This window comes from Labrus bergylta, chromosome 16, assembly GCF_963930695.1.
Source record: "Labrus bergylta chromosome 16, fLabBer1.1, whole genome shotgun sequence".
Classification (NCBI taxonomy): Eukaryota; Metazoa; Chordata; class Actinopteri; order Labriformes; family Labridae; genus Labrus; species Labrus bergylta.
Genome location: NC_089210.1, coordinates 24276621 through 24298387, shown reverse-complemented (window position 1 = coordinate 24298387; position 21767 = coordinate 24276621). Strand labels below are relative to the sequence as shown.

Sequence of the window (21767 nt, the reverse complement as noted above, 5' to 3'; positions counted from 1 at the left end):
CTGATGGCAGAGGCTGCTATGTAAAGTGACTATTAGTATGACCTAAACCCATTCATTCACCTTCAAACGCATGTGGCTGCAGAAGCTGGGGATTGAACCCTAAACCTTCCCAATTAGAGATGACTGACTCTAGCAACTGAGCCACAGCCGGTTTCCTATAAGCTCTAAGCAGACATCTTCACTCCATCTCTTCACATACTCAATCTGTGTGAGAGAACGTTTGCTTGATGCGTTGCCTGTAAATCTAATCATTTTTTCAGACATTCATTCAGTAATAAATGATTTGATAAATAAAGTACTGTATCTACTTACAATGTTAATTGTTTTGTCAGTCAGCAGCTTACTTGGTATGGCTGGTGTGAGTGCCAACATTTACACTCCAGCAGGAAAGGTTTTAAACTCTGTGAAATGACACCGGCACATTAGCCTGGGTGTCAACTTTCACCATTAGCTGGATCTTCAGGGGACCGTTCTTTACTCATCATATAAGCGGTTGATTGCACTCACGCTGCTAGTTGTGTCGTGGTTACATCTCCCGAGTTGAAAAACCATGGTATTCAGTGTCAGTGTGCATTTTTCCCTTATATCCTATATCAAGTACCACTCTCCTATCCAATGTGTCTTTTTTATCAAGTGATATTTTGTCATCCTGTGTCGTCTTTGTTCTCAACCTACTCTTTCTCTTTTTTCCTGCCTTTTCACTCCTCATATACTCTGTACTCTATCTGCCTTAAACTGTTCATGCTTTTTCCCTTCTCTTTTAGAAAAAGCTTTTTCACTCTCGTGTCTCCGAACAAAACAGCTTCACCTTGTCTCTGCACCTACAGACACTGCATCACTATAAACATATAGAATTGTTTATTTAATTGCCTAATGCACCGAATAGGTTCAAATGTGATTTAAATCAAAATAGAGTTGTGGGCCAGTATTACAGTTATTATGTTGATTTTGATTTTCTGCAGTAAGACATTTTTTTTAACTTCATGAAGAAAAGTAGAAGTCTGCTTTATTAACTGGTATCTATCTCATTAGTATTCTCATTAATGTTCACCTCAGTGTGCCTCATTGTCCACAAGAGGTCAGACATTAACAGCACAAGCCATAAATAGTGCACTAAATACCCCTACCCTCTTGCACAAAACACACACACACACACACACACACACAAAACCACAAACACACACACCCACATACACAGCAGCTACGAGTGGAGGTAAGGCAGTCTGAGGAGCTTCTTTGGTTTTTTTTTCAACTTTTATTTCAAATGATATTTTGGGTTTCCGCGGACGCGATTGCAGCCCACTGACATCCACGCGGATACTGTTTGATTGAAATAGTTTTTTGTGTTTGATCATTTTAAATTTTCACTTTTTTTTGTTGATAAATTCTCCTCAAACGTTTTTCTTCAACGAAGAGGTTCAATATATCACTGTCTGCATTCTTTTTTGTTAAATCAAAGTGCACCGTGACCTGGCTCCCTGGCTGGCCCACTTGTGACTGGGGAAGTGGTTTGGCACGCCTTCTCTGTTGAAGGAGGCAGGTTTACATCGTCACTCTGTCCCGTGTCTCGGATTCAAACGCTTGGCCCGCACTGAGGCTGAAGCGCAACTCAACAGTTCCCACAGAACAATGGGAACCGGATCAGAAATGAATATGCAGCACTGTTCTGGAGGATTTATGGCAAAAGGGGAGATTCCAATTTAATTATTCGAAGTCAACTTCAACCAAAGTCCCGTTGATTTATCATTCAACTTTTGGCAAACCCTGGGGATTTCTGAGTGCCAAGGTTTTCCAAGGGAAGCGTACAGTCGGTGGATTTGTGGACTGACTTTTTCCAAGCAGGAATATGGCCACTGTACGGCTCGATTACGTTGCTCCGTGGTGGACATACTGGCTGCACAATTTTCCACACTTCAATTTCGTATTTGAGTCGGTTGACAACACTTTCAAACCGGAGGAGACGAGCTATCAGCAGGTTGGTAACTGTACTTGTGCGTAAAAGCGCACGTAGACTCAGAACAGTACAGAATCTCAGCAGAAGCGTCAGAGCTGTAGTGGACCACTGGCTTCCAAAACCAATGCTAGACAACTTATTTTTAAGTATTAACGTGAGCTTTAAACAATCTCCTAAATTAAGTGATACAGCATTTTCCTATTCTAAGTGATGAATGGCTCGAGCTCCCTTAATAGCGGCAAGTGGAAGGAAGTTAGAGCCCACAGTACACTGTAGTTCTCACATGATGACACATGACCAGTATTAACTGGACAATGAAATATTTCAGCTGGTACACAACTCTGTACTGTAACTACAGTACATGCCTCTGTTTTTCTCAAATCTAATATTTTTTTACAACTCTCAAACTCAGCTTCATCTAGTATTCATCACCAGCTGCTTTATGTTCTTTGTGTTCTTCATCAGACCTCTGTAACGAGAGGAAAGTTAAAAAAAATATATGAGAAAAATAAGATCCCACTTGATGCATATCTTTACACTATAAACAACACATTCCCTGTATGTGATGTTCTGCCCCTTTCTTGTCATTTTTCTGACAGATGACATTATGTGAGGAATGTTCTAAGAACTTTTAAGTGATTTTACACAAGTAAAGGACAAATATTTAATTAAGTATTTTAATCATCCAAGAGATTTGTGGACATTTTTCTTCCATGGAAATGTACAAAAACTGATTAGTGGGACAGACTTTGGGTGGCAGGACCACAATCATTATAGATAAACTGATGAGAAAAAACAAATAGATCCTTGTGCTCAGTTTTTTCAATTCATTTGCACTCTACAGTCTATGATATTTATATTTATGTTGTGAATATGGACTTATTCTCTGTTTGCCTGCTTTACTCTTTGTACAATCATGATTATGCCCATCCAAAAAAAAAAGTTGGATTGATTTTCAAAGGGACTTTTGCAATTTAAAAAGCAACATGATATCACAGCAACATAGTTTGACAGGCGTAAATTTAATTAAAAAATCATTAATGAAGTTCATATTCTGTAGGAGAAAGAACACTGGATGATTTAATTTATTCCAATCAAGTAGAACATTTTTTATTTTTGCCTAATAGAAAATACTGTTTAAAATCTTATTCTAAATGTATTAACATTACATTTGTTTGTAGTGTTAGTGGATAACACTGTAAACAGATGTACTTGTAAGTTAAGAGGACTGTACCCTATTTTGGGCTACATTTCAAAATAAAAAATACCTGAGAATCCCTAAGTTACATGTGCATCTCACTGTGAGTGCATATTCATGTGGCACCAGGTCATTTGTGACTAAAGGGTCCACTACCAATCACCCCCACAACACTTGTCCTTCTCTCTCCAAGATCAATGTGGGTCACTGTGTCCCAGCAGTGTCACAGTGAGGAGTGAAGAGTGTCATATCTGCATCACACTGAGACTCTTGGTAGCCTTCAGGGATGCCACAGCCTCTCCAGCTATAGAGAATTACTCATGTTTCCTTATTTGACATGCTGGCCTGATGTTGCCTTTTGAAAGAGGAAAGTGCAAAACCACATTTCCTGTAGGGCTTTTTGTTGACTGTTTAATTGGATTAGAAATGCATCCTTCCTTGAGTCTGTTGTGTACAAACCTTTTGGGGGGGATTAAAAGATCAATGACCTTCTGTGAAAGTTCAACGGCCACGGATGCTGGTAAAGGTTTCCGTCTCTCGTTTTTCCCTCCTTGTCCTGCATCCTTTGCCTGGCAATGGCTTTGCAGTGGCAGGAAATTGAAATCCCCTGCGCGTCTAAGTTTAAAACAATGGAGTCGGAAATAAGAGAAGGGAGTGAAACTAGCAGCATTGTGCGTAGGATTGACCTGAACTGAGTAAATGTGACGAACATATACTGTGAAGTGTACACACTGCGCCTTGTGGCTCATCATCTGTGTCCCCCAAAAAAACAACTACTAGCAAATCCTTGGATTAAGGTTTTGGCCTGAGTGTGAGTAAAGGTAGGGCATAGTTCTTCTGGCACGTTTCTGTAGTGACCTATTTTATCTAAAAAAACAAATAATGTTGCGTCAGTCACTGTCTGGGCACTGTCTGTCTGTTTAACCATTTAGTTTTGTTTGTGAACCAACTTGTCAGTGAGTGCTGGACTTAACATTGAACATGTGACGATCTAATTGCTAAAAGAAATTATCTGTTCTATTGGTGGGACAAAATATTTATACGGCAATATACTTTATTGTGGTGCAGCTCTTGTGATACAATTATCGTGTTTCCAAAATTTTCATTCCATTTTCTTTTTCATATGAAACATGACAGGGCTCTAAACAGATTTTCATGCCAATTTGACTCACACCGCCAACAATTCATGACTCCTCATGATGACACTTATGACATAAATAAGGGTGAGGTCAGTGGAAGAAGACTGAAAAGTTAAAGGATGAAGGATGACGAGAGGTGAAAGTTACACCAAACTGCAGTCAATACGTTAATCCTGCTCTTTTTCATTTTAGAGACTGTTTGTGTTGTTCGGTTCATCAGATATCATGATCTGTCATTTCAGGAGAGCCTTAAGTAATCGTACAATTACTTATTGAACAGTTTAGTAAAACTTTATGCACTCAGAGAGGTAGCGAGGTGGACAGCAGAATAGGATACCCCCCTATAGAGTCCATAAACTGGTGGTGATGGTGATGTGACTGAAATGACAAACTGACTGCGGAAGAGAGAGAACAGATTTTCAAATTTGACAGCAGGGGGTGATTGGTTGAGAGAGTTTGTGGCAGAATCTGGTTGGATTATCACTTAAAGAGTAAACGCTCATGATCACCTCAGCAGAGCAGGGAGACAGAGAGAGGGGTAGAGAGGGAGTGGCTGAGATGAATGAAGGAAACTGAAAGAATGTGAGAGAATATAAACAGTCTCCCTGCTTTAACTTACTCTGAGCTCTATTACTTAAATGTCTAGCAAAAACAACACTGATCAAAAAATCTCTGTATTGTGATATCATTATCGGAGGCCATGTGTCACATATTGTAGCATATTGTAACGTGCCATACCATATTGTACCAAATCGTACCGTTTCATTCTGTACCGTACCCTATCGTGCAGAATCGTATTTTACCATACTAAACTGTATCCCATCGCAAGGTATCATATTGCATCGTATCGTATCGTTTTGTATCATATCGTATCACATATTGTATCATATCGTATCATATCGTATTGTATCATATTGCACCGTATTGTATCATATCGTATTGCACCATATCTTATCATGTCGTATTGTATCATATCGTATCGTATCACATATCGTATTGTATCATACAGTATATTATCGTATTATATGCAGCAAGCACAGTGCTACACCGGGGCAAGGGGCCGATGTCTGCTTTTATTGAAAAAAAAAAAAGAGAGAACTTAAAAATGAACTATGAATTCATGAAAATCGACTATACATAGCACCCCAACATATTAGTCAAGTTATTGTATGATTACCACCCCTATTTTCCTGCCTGGAAAGTGAAACTATGCCCTAAAAGAAGACCACAGCCCGCCACAAATACAGAGTTTGGTATGAGAATGACGCTGTGCAATACGAACGATTAGCATTGAAATTCAGTCACAGTATCAATGTCATCCAAATGGAGTAATTAGGCACACACGCTGTAGTGTGCTTAGTCAGCCAGACTCACTCCGCCTGAACTTGTGGGCTTTCAAATGTAAGTGCAAATCATTTGCAAGGAAAATCAAGGTCATAGTTGTTCTTTTGATTGGCTTTTCAAACCAACTAAGAGCTCAGAGTTTTATGTTCAAGTTCAGTGACTTTAAATGTAATAAACTAGAGGATAGCGCCCCCAGATGTTGTCTGTTTTTCTTTTGGTATCTGGTACCAGCCATTACAAGCACTTATGTTTGCACAGTGGTGTCATCGCACTAAATGATCGGGGATTTGTTTCACGATGCCGCTATAAAGGCAAACAGATAAGATGATTTGTCGACTGGCTTAAGATACAGCAGCTAATGTTGCTGGGAAAGAAATAAACAATGTGGCGGCTCAATAAAATGTCATGCTGCATAACATGAATGTAAGAGAATAACACAGGATTAAAAAAGGACTGGTATAGTGCAAAAAATAGCCCCCCCCCCCCCCCCCACACACACACACACACACACACAAACACACACACACACCACAATGTCATCTGAAGTGAATAAACAATTCAATTTTAGTCTGCCTTGGAGCATTCTTCCACTTCTTCACTTACTATGTGCTGATAAAAGTAACAGCTTCTGAGTGAATAGAAAAAAAATATGTAAGGACCATGGGGGTTTATCATCACAGTACAGAGTGTTTCAATACTGTGTTTCCTACTTTTCTCTCTATCAGTGTTTCACTGCGTCCTTCGGGCTTTAAATGTTTTGTACACTCAGAAATCACAAGACTGCATGAAAGCCGTTGAGTCACATGGCGCTCCCCTTCCTGCATCCTTGGATCCTTCTGTTTTCCGTTCAGCTACAGTCAAATTTGGGTTTCAGTAGACAAAAAAGAAAAAAACAGATTCTCCTTTGGGTCTCTTTATCCAAAGACCACCAAGTTCTACGTATCTATCGCTCTGCTGTAGCAGTGATAATGCTGATTAAAGGAGAAGATTGCTACACATATCTTTACACACGAGTGTTGTTTGATACCGGGAGGGTTGTTTTCACTCAGATTGTCAACCTTTTGATTGTTAGGTTCATCCAACTTGATATTCCACAGGCTCTTAACATCTCACTGTCTCCGGAAAGATAATAACTGACGTAAAGAAAGTGTACAGAGGCCCTAAGCGGAAATTCATCCATACAATTGATTTTACTGTGGTTTCCTGTGAGTAATGTGTGGTTGTTTTCTCAAGATCTCAACATGTTTATGGGATTATCTCAAGATAACAACGCTGGTTTTCTCATGATGAAGAGTTCATTCCTCCATATCTGGAGAAAACGACTGAAATCAACTCAGCAAGTTATGAATGAATTTCCGCTTAGGGCCAAGCAGCAACCTATGGTGTTGAAAATTAAGCCAATGCAAAAAAGGTGCAGTTCTTTGAGTGTCCACTTGAGCCTGCCTCCAAAAATCCCATCCACACCCCTATTAAAATGCCTAATTAACAGCAAAAATTAACATGCTCCCAGCCAGGTTTTAAATGATTTTGGTTTGAATAGCTGATGTCTTTATCGCCACATTGTACAGGGGAGGATTTTTTAATAACTCATCTGTTTTGATTATGTGAAGAGTGAAAGTTATGCATGTTAAGGGGCTTGGCTGAGTTGATTGACAGATGGGCATGTTGCAGGCTGAAGGCTCGCCTCAGCTCCATGTTGTTGCCTCTTTTTCCATTGACTGAAAGTCAATTTGAAACAGCAATTGCAATATGGCGACTGCCATTGTTGAGCTGCTAACAAGTGGCTCAGTGGTATAGTTTGTCGTCTCTCAGTTGGAAGGTCGGGGGGGGGGTGCGATCCCCAGCTCCTGCAGACCCATGTTGATGTGTCTTTGGGCAAGACACTTAACCCCAAGTTGCAAATGACCAACTGTGCTAATCTTGTATGATGGATTAGTTCATACTGATGGATAATGAATACTTTAAATAGCAGCCAGCCTCTAACATCAGTGTGTAAATGTGATGTGCATGGATAGGTGTGAAATGGGGTGTAAAAAGCGCTTTGAGAAGTCAGAAGAGTAGAAAAGCGCTTTACAAGCTCAAGTCCATTTACCATATACCATCTAAAGCTACACCTCAGAAACCAATAGGTAACGTCTCTGAGACTACGTCCATGTTTTATACAGTCTGTCATCACAGGAGAACCAGTGCTGTTTTCATGCGATAACAAAATAAATTTGTTAGGTTCCAGAAGAACCCACCCAATATTTAGTCATTGTCACGGGTATAAAAGGAGTGAAAAACAGAATGAACGGCTGCTAGTCCTCATAGGGCTTCCATGAAAGTGATATCTTAGTGTTGATGTTTTTCTTGTCCTTCTCTCTCTCTCCACTCTCCATCCTCAGTCTCTGGTATTACTAGCAGGTGTCGGAGCAGTTGGTTTGGGTCTCAGCCTGCTGCTTCTGGCCGCATACCTGACCCTCCTGTGTTGCTGGCGTAAGGACATAGACGAAGACACCAAAAGGCCAAACAACTGCTGTGTCACTTGGGCTGCTATCATCACAGGCCTCATCATATGGTGAGTTTGGGTGGCCAAATAATACCATTATGTTTCTTTTGTGTGCCAAGAAACTCACAGATACACATGTAATAACATTTCCTGTATCCCTGCTTGTGAGCATTAATAATCTGGAAGCTACTTTTTTATTCACTTGAAGCTCCTGTGAGGAGTTTTTTTCTGGTTATGAAACAGGCTGATAGAAATAGAAATGGCTCTTTATGACCTTCAAAAGCAAACAAGACCATCAGCTAGAAAATTGACTTTTCTAACTTGCAGTTTTTAATGCTTATAACAGCTGCAGCGGGGTAGGTGTCAGACAAAGTGATTTAACTGGACCCTTCTGAAAAAAATCGTCTTTTACATTTATCACATTGTATTCAAAAGTGTGATTCATCTAGGATGATGATTTTCATCAGAAGACACTACTTACAGATGTACAGGACAGGATGAGTAAAGCAACAAGAGGTACCAAACTCAACTCAAAACCAAAGTTCCTCACAGGAGCATGAAATGACTCAAATGACTTGACTCTGTCTAAATCCAATCAAGGTTTCAATCCAGGGTCAGACTAGTTGGACGGAAGCCTATGAGGAAGTTTATTTTTAATTCAGAACATGGTTGAATATATAAAAGGAACTGCTTCTGGTTGGACCAATGATGTTAAAAAATACAACAGAAACAACTTAACTGTAGACTAGAGTAGAAATCTATGAAATTGGAAGTAAAAACTGAAAGCCACAAATAAACAACCCTCTAGTTTAATACAAATGATATCTCTGGGTGCAAAATAAACTAAACTTATTAAAAATCCCCCAAAATAGCAAAAAATAGCACATTTTGTGGTGGCCTCATTTGCACAAGATGGATATTTACAGTAGCAGACGATAAATTTAATTTGAGTTTCTCACTGTACAAAATCACATTGAGAGTATTGTATTTCATAACAAGCAATAAGAACTTGCAGCTCAACTACCTGCTTGTAACCCATTTGTAAAAAAAACAATTAAGGCTAGTTAAGCTCTTATGCTGACAGGGCCCCTATCAGCTGACAGCTATAGGTGGTACTGCTTCAAAGCCCCTCAGCTGACTGATCAGCTGACTGCACCCACTGAAACTTTGACAACAAGCTTGCTCTCTACTTGCTCCCTTTAAATACTCCACCAAACCATTTTGCTGCATTCAGCCTTTGAATACTGTGCTTTTATATTGAACTAACTTGTGGTTCGCTTCATTCTGTGCCAAAATATCCTTTTTGTCCCATGTTTATTACCTTAAAATCTTTATTCGAATGCCAATTTATGCAAGAGTAAAGTACCAAGTGGCTTCCAAATAACTTCCAAAACAACATCACCAGATGTGACTGTCCTTTTATGTATGATTTAATACGCTTTTAGGAGGGGAAGAAAGATCCTGTCAGAGATGAAAATGAACAAATAAGCATTCAAAAAGGTTTAATTGGATTTGCTCACAGGTCGCTTTAACTTGTGACAGTGTTGGGTTTTAACTTTGTTAGCTGTCTCTGTCCATGCCAGGCCACTGCTGCAGCACACGGGGCTCGTTGTAATGTTAAGTGACCAGGCATGATGCTGTTTAGCAAAGGAGCTCTGTTATCTCTAGTTACCGCTCACAGCTCTCATCTCTCTCTGTAGGAGCTTGTTCTAATGGATGTTTATGTATTTTGGCTCTAAGAGAAACTAAAACATACAGCATCCAATTACATAAACCAGCCATACATAAGTATGAGGTTAAATACACCGTCTTTGCATTATATAACAGCGAGGTTTAGAGCAACACTTCAAGTATTGCTGCTCCATATAAAGGTTGATATTTTCTCTTTGGCTTGATATTCGGAGTATTTTCAATCAGAAGTGTTTTAACGCTTAAACAACTTGAATTTTACAATGGGGGTCATTCTGACTGTTCAATTATTTAAGTCAGAGATAATCGATTTAGTAACATTAGGAATAGGTGATGCAATAGCCTCCTCGGGTCATGGGATTTTGATTGGCCAAAATGGGAAAATTCGATTCATTAAAAAAAAAATAAAGAAAAATAAAATATCTTGATTCCCATTTCCCAGCATTTAATTCAGCGTGATATTCAAGGAGAATTATATCGCGGTTGCACGGCAGAACTTAAATGGAAAGAGGATTTAAGAGCCTGCCGCACCTCTCATGGGTGATTCTTTCTGAGCCCGGGGAGGATGAATGGGGTAAATTAAGGTTAAAGATAGAAAACAAATCTAATATTCTAAAAAGCCTTCCTCCCAGTGTCACTCTCTGTTAGCTCTGATACAGTTTATTATGGCAGCGGTGGTCAGGTCTCCACTGAATCAAGGCATTTATCTGTTATTACTTGTTCATTCAGTGTGGCCATTTGTTCAGCTCATAACATGATCTGAATACTGAGGGATAATTGTTGCAGCCTTTGTGGGGAGTGAACCATCCTTGGAGGAATAAGGACACTGAATATCCTGGAGCCCTGTCGTGTATTGTGTTGGTTTCTTTTAGTACCTCTGGCTGGCTGCTGCAGGCGGCCTTTTCTATACAGCTACACACACACACACACACACACAAAACACTAATGCATCCCTGGAGGCTAAACTGCCCCATGATGCCCTGTGTCATTACTGTTTCATTACTGTATCATTACTGTATCATTACCGGGTTTTTATTGTTGCTGACATGTCACAGGGTTAATATAGAGCTCATTATCTATGCCGCCGCATATGAACTGGAACATAAATGTCCTGAAAAGCAGAAAGCCATATTGTAAGCTTTCTTTAACCAGCTGAATGAAGACATTTTTAAAACCACATCTGTGCAGTTTGCATTGTGAGGATTACAGCAATTCTATCTCCTTCTCTTCTTTTTTTGCCCGGGCAGGTTTTGTTCAGACGATGCCCTGAGTGCCCCTAATCATAACCACAGGGAACGGGGGGGTTTAATGGAAGAGACAGGCAGCAGGTTTTTATTATACTTACAAGGTTGCAGTGACAGGATGCTGGCAGACACAAAAAAAAAAAAGAAACACACACTAATTCGCATAAGCGTTCACAGTGACATATGACACACATCCTGGCAGGATGTAATAGAAAATATAATAAGACTCAACATCCCGTCTTTGCACTTAACTAACTTCCTCCATAGTCTCATGGCTGAAGACGGCGGTGTTAACCTGCACTTGTGGGGCTTTCAAGAATGTTTTTTTTGTGTGTGTGGTTGTGCAGCACAGATGGTGTTAGAAGTCCCTAACATATGAGTCATTGTGAAAGTAAACAAGGACTTAGTACCCTTTTGGGAGGGGGGGGGGGTTATTGTGCATATGGTACTCCAGAAACAACAATCCTGATCTGACTTCCTGATGTGGGTGATTCCCTCACGACGGATGAGTCATAAATTCAGTAGAAAAGTGTTACTAACCTCGTCCCTTTGTGTAGAGCGCCCTTACTGCAATCAATTCTTGAGTAAATATATCATTGCTCATATCTCTTTAAGGCTCTTTGTAGAGGGAGTAAACTAAATCTTAGGGGTCACGACACTCAATCCTTCCTATTACAGAGGCTCAGGCTGCAAAGGAAGGGCAAATATACATCCGCTATCAAACGCTCTGATACATTTTTTGGTTGTCACACAGAATTCTAATGGAGGGTTTTAGTCATGAATGAGATACAACATTCAAAGTTACTGCTAGAAAAAGAGTTGTTTTTTTTCTCTTAACTCTCAATATGTTTGTGAGATAAAGGGCTAAACAAAACAGATGGAAGAATAAACGGATGCGAGAGGGATCTTAGAGGGCGAAATATGACAAATGTGAAAAATAAGTTTGTCTTTCAAAAGAAATCCGCTTCCACTGATACAACATCCAAGCCCATATGGCAGCCAGGAGGAGGAGATGAGAACTATGGGAGAAAAAATGTATTTTAAGGATGCTCAGTTATGAACAGACTTCAATAAAACACACTTCTTGACAGACAAACTAATTCACACTTGCTAATTAGCTTGGATTTATCCGTTTAATTTGACAGGATCATCATCAACAGGAACAGGCCTCTAAATGGTACAACCAATCAGAGCAGAGAAACATTATGCTGTAGTGTTTGGCTACTATAGGCTAGGCATTAGGTTTTCATGGATTTAACAGGGTATTTAAAATCTGATGATGTACTTTAATATAGAATAACATTTATAATAGGTACAGTATGTTCCTGGGAATGACATTGATCTAACATAACATTTTGGTATGGGAAACCTACATTTTATAATTTAACAAAGTATCCTGTGTCATTTATGTCTGACACTTGTGACAAAACAAATGGCTTGAAAACCGAATCAGATATCGGTGAGATACCAATAGGCCTATTTGAATAGTGGATAGACCTCCTGCCGTCATAGACCTCCATCCATTAGGAGCCCCGGCTACCTCTCCCAAAGATGGTGGCCATATTGACATATGCTCATGTGAACGGCAGCATCAGAGGCAGAGGCAGTATCTATGTGTAATAAGAGCTGGTGGTCCGAGTACCCCGGCAGTTCTCAGGAAGTGAACTGACACCTCTCCAGCTACCACACCAACTTGGTCTACACCAGGATTTGAACTGGCTATCCTCCGGTTCCCAACTCAAGTCCATACAGGCTGAGCTACTGCATGTAAATATAAATATGAAGTGGGACATCAGCTGGAGCCATCTTGATTGTTTGAAAAACTGCCTCAATGGCTCTTAGATCTGGCCCCTAGTTGATAAACTGATGTGAATGAGCCGACCAGAATCGGGTCAGGTGGAAATCTTTCTGGAAATCAGGGCAACAGTCAGTTCTGTTGCAGAAAATAAAACATGACTTTGCAGATTTGTCTGGTTCCCGGTCTAATAAGATATCTGAAAAAGTGTAAAAATATGAGAATGACTCATTCACATACATTCCTTTTAAGTGTATTTCTAACCAAAGATGTTTTAATTTGTGAATTATTGCTTTTCCTAAAGTTTCGTTATTGCCAGAAGCAAGTTAGAGTCTGTGAATGTAAAATAATAAATATTAAAAAACAAGAGAAGGATTATGAAAAACAGCACGAAGCCTTTGGTGCGATACATATTTCCCCTACAGCCTCGTTGTGTTCCACTCTATGGGAAATTACGAATAACATTTCAGTCTTATACTGTATGTGTCCTTTAATGACAACAAACAGCCCACAATCAAGAAGTTCCACCATGACACAAATGCTTCTTTTATTGATTCATTTCTCTTATTTTTCACAGTTCTGCTGTGGGAGTGGGTTTCTATGGAAACAGTGAGACCAACGACGGGGTGTACCAGCTGACCTACTCGCTCTACAATGCCAATCACACATTGGGTGGCATCAACAATCTGGTGAGGGAATTACGCCAAGCTCTACACTACACCATCAAATCAGCATCAGAAGCATTAGATAAGGGTCATGAAAATTATCATCATTATTGGTATCAGTAATTTTTGTGTTTGTGTGTGTGTGTGTGTGTGTGTGTGTGTGTGTGTGTGTGTGTGTGTGTGTGTGTGTGGTTTTATTGCTCCTTGCCTTTCTTTTTGATTTAACTGCCAAAATGTTTTAACCAAAATGGCACCAAACATGATCTTTTCCAGGCTTATTCTACTTGGAGACAGTGATTTACAGCTGGTACACTTCCAAACCCCGCCTCTACTAATGGGGGGGGGGGGAGGGGGTTGCATCTGTCTCAAAGCAGCACCTCCCTGCAGGGGGTCTGTATCCTCTTTTTTGTCACCGTGAAGGAATCGAGGTGACTGCTGCCTCGGGATTTGTAAATAGGGATTCTTTTCTATGCAACTCCTGACCTGCATTCAGGAGGAAGTTATTTGGGAGGCTTATGGTGGGGGGAGGTAGGAGGGGGGTGGGGGGGGGGGGGGATATGAGAGTGGAAGGAGAGCAAGGAAAGTCAGAACAAGGCCCCTGCAAGAAGTGATGCTCACAATGAGGAAGAAGAGGATTAAATCCCATCTGCGGCGCGTTAATGGATGTTAAGCCTCTCCCCCTTTCCATCTCGTGCAGTCAAACTATGTGTACTGTATACCTAAGTGTGTTTCTGTGCGTGTATACAGGCATGTTAATATCACACATCCCATTAGCGGGGCCTCGTATGTACACATATTGTATTAATGTATGTACAAAAAGAGATTTATGTGCGCCTTCCAAATGTGAGAGCTCATTATGAGTAATATGGAGATAGGACAGATTTACATTTAATCCATTTGTTGTGTTAGATACAACAATTTAGGTCATGAAGGATATATATGGCTACTTGTGATATTTACACTAAATACCTACAGTTGCCAGATGATTACAGTCTTAATATATGTCCTAAAATATTTGAGGTTATACGTTTAGTTCTTGTTTTAACTGAGAGAGGTGTTTGTTTCCTTAGTGGTCATTTAGCAGCTCTAGTCTGTCGGCTTCCATTGCTTTAAATGGCGTGGCAAAATATCCCTCACATGCAATATAGTTCAGCAATGTCACGCCCTGCAGCCGTCAATACAAGCATTAAGTTGAATCAGCACCTCTTCAGAGCAGTTTCAACATTAAACTGGAAAGTATAACCTTCATAAAGGCACTATTTACTTGAGGGCGGCTGTATTGGACTGCATTAGTTTCACTTCGGTGTAACAAATAACCTGCAGACGGGGTGTAGTTTGCAAGTACAGCGATTTCTTTGTGCTACAGAAAGGAAAAATAGGAATTCAGCTTTGATGATTTCACGTCCTTGCTGCTTCTGACTTTCTGCCGCAGCATCCTGGTATTGATTTGATCCCGTAGCATGATATACTGTGTCTGCATGAGAAACATAGATGTTCCCCCTGGGAAGAAAAGGCTCTCTCACTTGCAAACATCATAGCTGGATGTAATATACTCTGCTCCGCTCCATTTACGGAGCTGATGACTTGGCTGGTTGTCCTGTAAAGCAAAAGCCGCCTTAGTCCGAGTTTAGTCTTGTTAGTGAGATGGTAATTTGTACACTGATCTTGATTGATTTAAACCAAATCTTTTCTTGGCCCGTCATGTGTGTTTCTATTAACTTGGTTTAAAAGTGATCACTTTATTAGTTTGCTCCACCCTTAATATCTTAAGCACATTTTCTTGGCTGTATTTCACACACACTGGGTTGATTGAAGATTTCGGCCAGCGGATTACAAAGGCACAGAAGCGAGCAAATCCATCTGCTTCACGAGGCCTCTGTGATGTTAGTGATTTACACGAGCAACTTTTTTTCTTCTACTGCCGCCTTGTCAAGCTTCGGCTGGTCATGAAATATACACTTTCACATGCTCTGAGGGAACATGGTGAGTCATAAATGGAAAGACTTGATGAGAAAACGAACCATCCTGCCTTTTTGTCATTGAAGGAGACTTTTGATTTTTTTGATTCTTTTACCTCTTTCAGAGTGTGATTCTGCAACAGTGCCTTAACGAAGCTCTGCCGTCTTTACATCTTTATTCTTTTACGTCGATTCTGCAGCGGTGTCCCAGTCTGTGAGTTTACTTTGTGTTACAGTCAGGCATGCACACAAAGCATTGTTCTCCCCCTGATGGCTCCAGTCTCACCAGCCTAGTCTCTTCCCTGAAACACATTTGTTACTACCCTCAATGGCGGCACAGAGATGGGATCACTTTGTCCCCCGATAACGACGCCATGAAATTCATAATAAAGACGAGACGTCACAGGGGTCTAGTATAGCAGCTGGAACTGACAGTCAAAGCACTATCTCAACTCTTTGCTGATTATGTCCTGTAGGGAAAGTAGGGTTTCAGAACAAGAAATGTCATCCTGCTTTCAGTCTTATATATACCTCACTGGGGCACTGATGGCCTAGCTCTTAGGTTGCACCCCATGTACGGAGGCTAAAGTCCTCCAAGTGGACGGAGGCTCCTTTTCCGCAAATCATTCCCACTCTCTCTTCCTACTTCACGCACTGACCTGTCAAATCAAGCAAAAAAAATATATAAAAGGAAGTAGTGTCAGGCATTAAAGGTACCTATCTTATGCCATAGCAGTCGTGTGAAGACAGTCAATGCACTGACTCCAGTCACAGTATATAAACGTCACTCCCCCCCTCCTATTGGCTCGAGCTTAATTCTCCGGAGAATATCCTACTGCGTTCTCACATCAGCTCACTCAGACTTGCTGGGTGAAAAATACTACGGGTCTGGCAGGAGAAACTCTGGCTGAAGTCAGAGTGAAAAACTCAGATATTTCCTCCTGGAAATATCAGGAGATTTTCAGGAGTTTTCTGCAAGTGTAAAAATCCCTATTGCAGTAATTACTTTTCATGCTAAGTCTTGTTTGCTTTTGTAGGTTATAAAGAGGCATCAACATTAATATCAGTCTGTTTTATTACCAGCTAGAAACACCTCACAGGAGCTTTAAGAACTCTGCTTGGAAACAAAGGGGGAACAGATATGCCCATCAAACCATATCTTAATGCCTCCACTTACAACAGTGATTTACATGTCTTCCTATTCTTTGAACTGACAGCTATAACTTTTTAGATTTTTAGAACAAAATGATTACTTTCTGCACCACCGTGTTCCTGGAATGTCTTTCCTCAGTGTCTCATTCCTCAGTGTATTACCTTGCTTAAAATTAAACTGCCGTGATCATATATGTAGATTTATTATCACAGAGTTCATCTCAGATATATTGAATCACTCGAGGCATTAGACAGAGAGGAGTTCTGTTGCATGTGAATTATTGGCACTCGGTGCTGCAGCTGTGAGCCTCAGTTTCATTTAAAAGGCGTGTCCAATATGGAGAAGCCTCCTTGTGACCTGCTTTCAGTTAAAGTGAGCTTTAATCCATTTTAAGGGAAGACGGGACGGTCCAGATTAGGGAAAATGTGGATCACCCAGAGCAGCTAGCTGACGGATCCCATTTCTCACACTCAGGCGTACAGGCTTGCAGATAAGATTCAGGGTGTTGTGGCAGGAGCTGTGAGAGATGATGAACATAGAGGTGGGGAGTGAGAGCAGTTTACTGGCAATCACATACATTATCAAGCCCCCCCTGGGAGAGCTGGAGTGGAGGATGGGCCTATATCATCTCCTCTCCTCTCCTCTCTTTCTGCGATTTTGCTCGTGAACAATGAGAAGCATCCACTCCGTAGAATTTAATCAAGAGAGTCTGAAATGTTAGAGTGTCAAGGAGACTGAGATGTTTTATATCTATCTCTTTTGTGGTGAGTTTTTATAGCGTGGGAATGAACAGTCTTACTCAGAATACTTAGTGCATTCTGGTGTTGTGCAAGAAGTCGGGGCTGTAATGGAAAAAATACGAGAGATAAAAAAAACAAAAAAGAGCAACATCCTTTTAGAATTAGCCGAGCCTCCCACTCAGTTTAAAGTAAACACAGTATAAAGTTATAACAAAGTAATTTTGGTGTGGGTGGGGAACGTGTGTGTGCTTTTTTAAATAAGGGTTCACTCGTTGAATTTGTGTTATTTTATAAGGTCTCCTTCAGCCATTTTTTTATTCTTACATTTACTTTTTGGACAGATTTTTTTCTGTTTTCATGAAACTGTAGAATCCCCACCCTCTCTGGTCAATGTGTGCACAGAAAAGAGATCGTAGTACTTGTGTGCAAAGTAGTTTATGGCTACCATATACTTGTCCTTTTTTAAATCTAATACCTTTCAATAGAATATCCAACCTTTGGATTTAAGGCTACAGCTAGCATCCATTAGCTCAGCACAAATACAGGAAACACATTGAAACAGGTAGTTTGGCTTTGTCTTGAATTTTAAAAGTCGGACTCCACCACCTCACAGTGCACTTAAAATAGCAAAACTTTTGTTTGGATTTTCCTTGCAACTTCAATGCCTTTTCTTAAATCTGTACATCAAGGGTCAAGGCACTGAGCCTTTGATTCTCAATGAAATGAAATGTAGCTACAGAGAAAGTAGTTTCCCTGTCAGCATCAGGCTCGAATTGACCTGTTTCTAGCCTTATTGATGCTGTGAAAGTGCAAGCGTTTACTGCATCACATTGTTTTTGTTCAAACAGAAAAAGTCAAATGTATTTACTCTACTCCACCACGCCTCCACCCACTCTGTGCTCACTATCAAAGACCCCTGTGATAACGGGTCTCCTCGGTATTGTTATCAGTATTCCACTCTAACGTTGTTTACCTGAATGAAACACACGGTTGAAGAGAAAAGTTAATCTTTTCTCGGGGGACTGCTCCTTTGGTTCTTTCACCCCTCTCTATATTTTCAATCTTCTTTTATGAATATCTGCTTTTTATGAATTTATTTATGTTCCTGTTTCCTTCTGACCCTGTTTTCTTATACACTTCTCTTCATTTGCTCTCCTCCTTTACTCTGTTATCTACTATTTTCCTCTATTCTCTTAATTCTTTTTTTTTCTTATTTTAGGTAGCTGGGTCCGTGGGTAATGTAGAAACTGGACTCAAACTACACCTGGAACGTCTGGATGAAATCTTTGCCACAAGGTCTGACTACCTTCAGTCTCTGCGCTTCATGCGGCTTATGATCAATAACGTCATCCGCGAGCTGACTGCCCTGCCGGATATCAACAAAGCCAATGTTGACTTGGCAGCCATTGCTGACCAAACTGCCTTCATTGAGTATTACAGGTAGGTGGTGCCTTATTTACTCCCCCAGGGTGATTGACATTCATTTATTTTGTGTGTGTGTGTGTGTGTGTGTGTGTGTGTGTGTGTGTGTGTGTGTGTGTGTGTGTGTGTGTGGTTGAAGTAAACAAGCTGCTCAGGATGAGACCGTAAGTGGTCCAGACGATACACAGAGCAGATGGGATTTTATTGATCCCCCCTCCGGAACACAGACCGGAAAAGCTATTTTTCCACATTGCTAAATAAATGAAAGCTGAAATTGAGCGTGTTGCCCACTGTGCAGTTTGAGCCCGAATGCTTATTGCTCTCACTGAACGTAATGCTCTGCAGAGTGGTTATTAGTCCATGAATTATCTCCTTATCCGCAGACCATGCCTCACATTGATTGCAATTATTATTTTGATGTGGTTCTCTCTTTGAGATGTGTTCCCTTTCTTTGGAGAACTGGGAGAAGAAAAAAAAACATTGAAGGACCAAAAAACTCGGATTCAATAAACCAAGAGATACACAACAAACCCAATCAACAACAAAGTAGTCCAAATGAATAAAATATCCAGCATTAATTCAGGAGATAGGGACTAATTTATGAGGCTCCAAAGGCTTCTGCTGCTACAAACTGTGACTGTAATTTGATAGCTTCTCTAGCTTGTTTTTATTTTGGGCCACATAAAACTTCATAGTGCAGTTATGGTGTGATGTTTCACATTTGCCACCGGTTCATTACTGTAGCGTGAGAGTAAATTGGACTAAATTGGAAGGAGACACTAAAAAGAAGACAGATTTAGTGTAGCAGTACCTTCTGCCACAGAAGTGGTTTGATAGTTTTACGTTATAGACTCAAAGTGAATCAGGGTTTATGTGGATGTATGTGTGTATGCATGAGGGTTCTGTGGAGACCTGAAGTTTATGTCATCGTATCACATTCAACTCATAACTCATGACTGTCTCTGTAGGATGCAGATTTAGTTGAAGTGAAACTGCAAAGTGTAAAGCTGTCATTCTGAAACGTATTAAACGGTGAAGAGCTATTAATTCCACAGCCTCGTTTTAGTTTAATTCAGCGACTACAACATATGCTGGGAGTGTAACTCTGCACTTCTAATTCCGTCGGACATAGATATCATTTTCTTCCATTATGTCACATTACGCAAACCCTTTCCTGATACGTGGCATCAAAGTTCTGCCGTACACACAATGTTTTTACACTGCATGTCACATCTACCCATTCACACGCATGGCAGAGTTGCTGCAGGAGCTGGGGAATCGAACCCCCAACCTTACGGGTGAGAGATGACCGACTCTACCACTGAGCCACAGCCACCCTAATACACACATGCACAAACAGGTTCCTATGGACATGCACTAATGGAGAGATGTCAGAGTGAAGGGGGCTGCACACAGTGAGTGTTCCTGAGCTGGTGGGGTGGGGCGTGTTTGGTGCCTTGCTCAAGGGCACATCGGCAGTGCTCAGGAAGTGATCTTGCACCTCTCCAGCTACTAGACCAAATTGATACCACCGGGACTTGAACCCTCCGGTTCCCATCCAAAACAAGCTTACAGACTGAGCTACTGTTACCTACCGAACTAAGCAGACAGTGTTCACCTCCACAGCAGCTCCTAACTTGTTTGTGAGTCATGTTTGGGGCTACAGTAGCTCAGTTTGTATAGGGACTTGGGTTGTGAACAGGAGGGTCGGCGGTTGAAGTCCCCAGTAGTGGGGTCTTGGTCTGTACCAAGTGGCTGGAGAGGTGCCAGGTAACTTCCAGAGCAAGGTACCGAACCCTAGCTAGTCCCCACTCTGACATCTCTCCATTAATGCATGTCCACAGGTCCTGCTCGTGCTTGTGGGTATTTCAGGGCTGTGTGTTTGAGCAGCATGTCTCTCAATAACAGAGTGTTCACCAGAATTTCCCCAGTAGTAAAAAAATGTTCAAGAGGATCTTTGTATGAAAATCTTTCACCTAAAATACATTGTGCATTAAAACACACTGATTCTAGTTAGAAGGTTGATTTACTGTTATGTGTTGTTAAATGTTCAAACTTGCATGGTTATGAGCACCCTGAGGACAAGTCGTTTTTATTTTTCATGAAATGAGCATGAATATAAAACTGTTATGTCTGCTATTTGTCACAATGGCGACGTCTCATTTAAACTTCATAAGACACTAATTCTGTTTGTGAAATCAGCAAAGAAGGCTTCCTCTGCTTCTTGTCGGAGAAGAGAGCAGATGATTCATAATTCAGGACATCAAGTCTGTCTGGTTGCCATGTAAACCTAAAGAAATCCCTGAAAGTCTTTGTGCCTGAAAAAAACATGAAGCAAAAAACTTCTGCATGGCTCTGAAACCAAAGTGTGAAGCAGAGGTTTGACAAAATGGAAAATGAGTCTTCTATTTATCTCTTGTAGAAGCAACAAAGCTCAACCTAAATGATCAATTAAGGTGATGATGAAAGATGTTTACCAAGTTAAATGCTATTATATTCTCCTTAAAAAAAATGAACGTACCATTGCAGGTATCTCTGAATCCTGACATCACAGAACATACATAACCTCTGTTGTATCACTGCTAGCGACTCAATAACATCTTCCTTTCATCCATGCAAACATTTCCCCCACATGCTGTATTTTCCCTATGCAGACACCTGATCCTCCTTTTTAAAAACCACAGTTGCTGCGACTTCAGTGCATTCTGACTTTAATCTCCTGGGCGTTGATTGGATTTCATGCAGCCATTGGGCTATGACCAGCCAGTGGCAGGACTTATTGATGAGCAGCAAATGTTATGGCCAACCCTAGTGTTACTCGAGCAGCGGGGAAAAAATGATACCATGCTGTTTTCCAATATCATACCCTCCCCTTCCCTCCTTTTTTTTTTTTCTTCTTCTTTTTTTGAATTCATCGCTGTCCCTGTGCTCGGAAAAGAAAAAAAAAAGTATTTCTATTTTATTCAGATAAAGGAGAG

General features: G+C 40.6%; 1 protein-coding gene across 3 annotated transcripts in view; it reads left to right on the top strand.

Moving 5' to 3' along the window:
• Positions 1-1210: 1210 nt before the first annotated feature.
• LOC109993717 (protein tweety homolog 2-like) overlaps positions 1211-21767 on the top strand; it is a 33027-nt gene continuing 12470 nt past the window's right edge. Inside the window, exons 1-4 of one of the 3 annotated variants that reach the window (XR_010668902.1) lie at positions 1211-1975; positions 8020-8192; positions 13429-13540; positions 18587-18807. Coding sequence is in view for 2 of the 3 variants with exons in the window: in XM_065965034.1 (XP_065821106.1) it covers positions 1847-1975; positions 8020-8192; positions 13429-13540; positions 18587-18807 (635 nt within the window). In the remaining variant the exon portion in view is untranslated. The remainder of the gene's footprint in view (positions 1976-8019; positions 8193-13428; positions 13541-18586; positions 18808-21767) is intronic. The other 2 variants (XM_065965034.1, XM_065965033.1) reach the window with 2 other exon arrangements.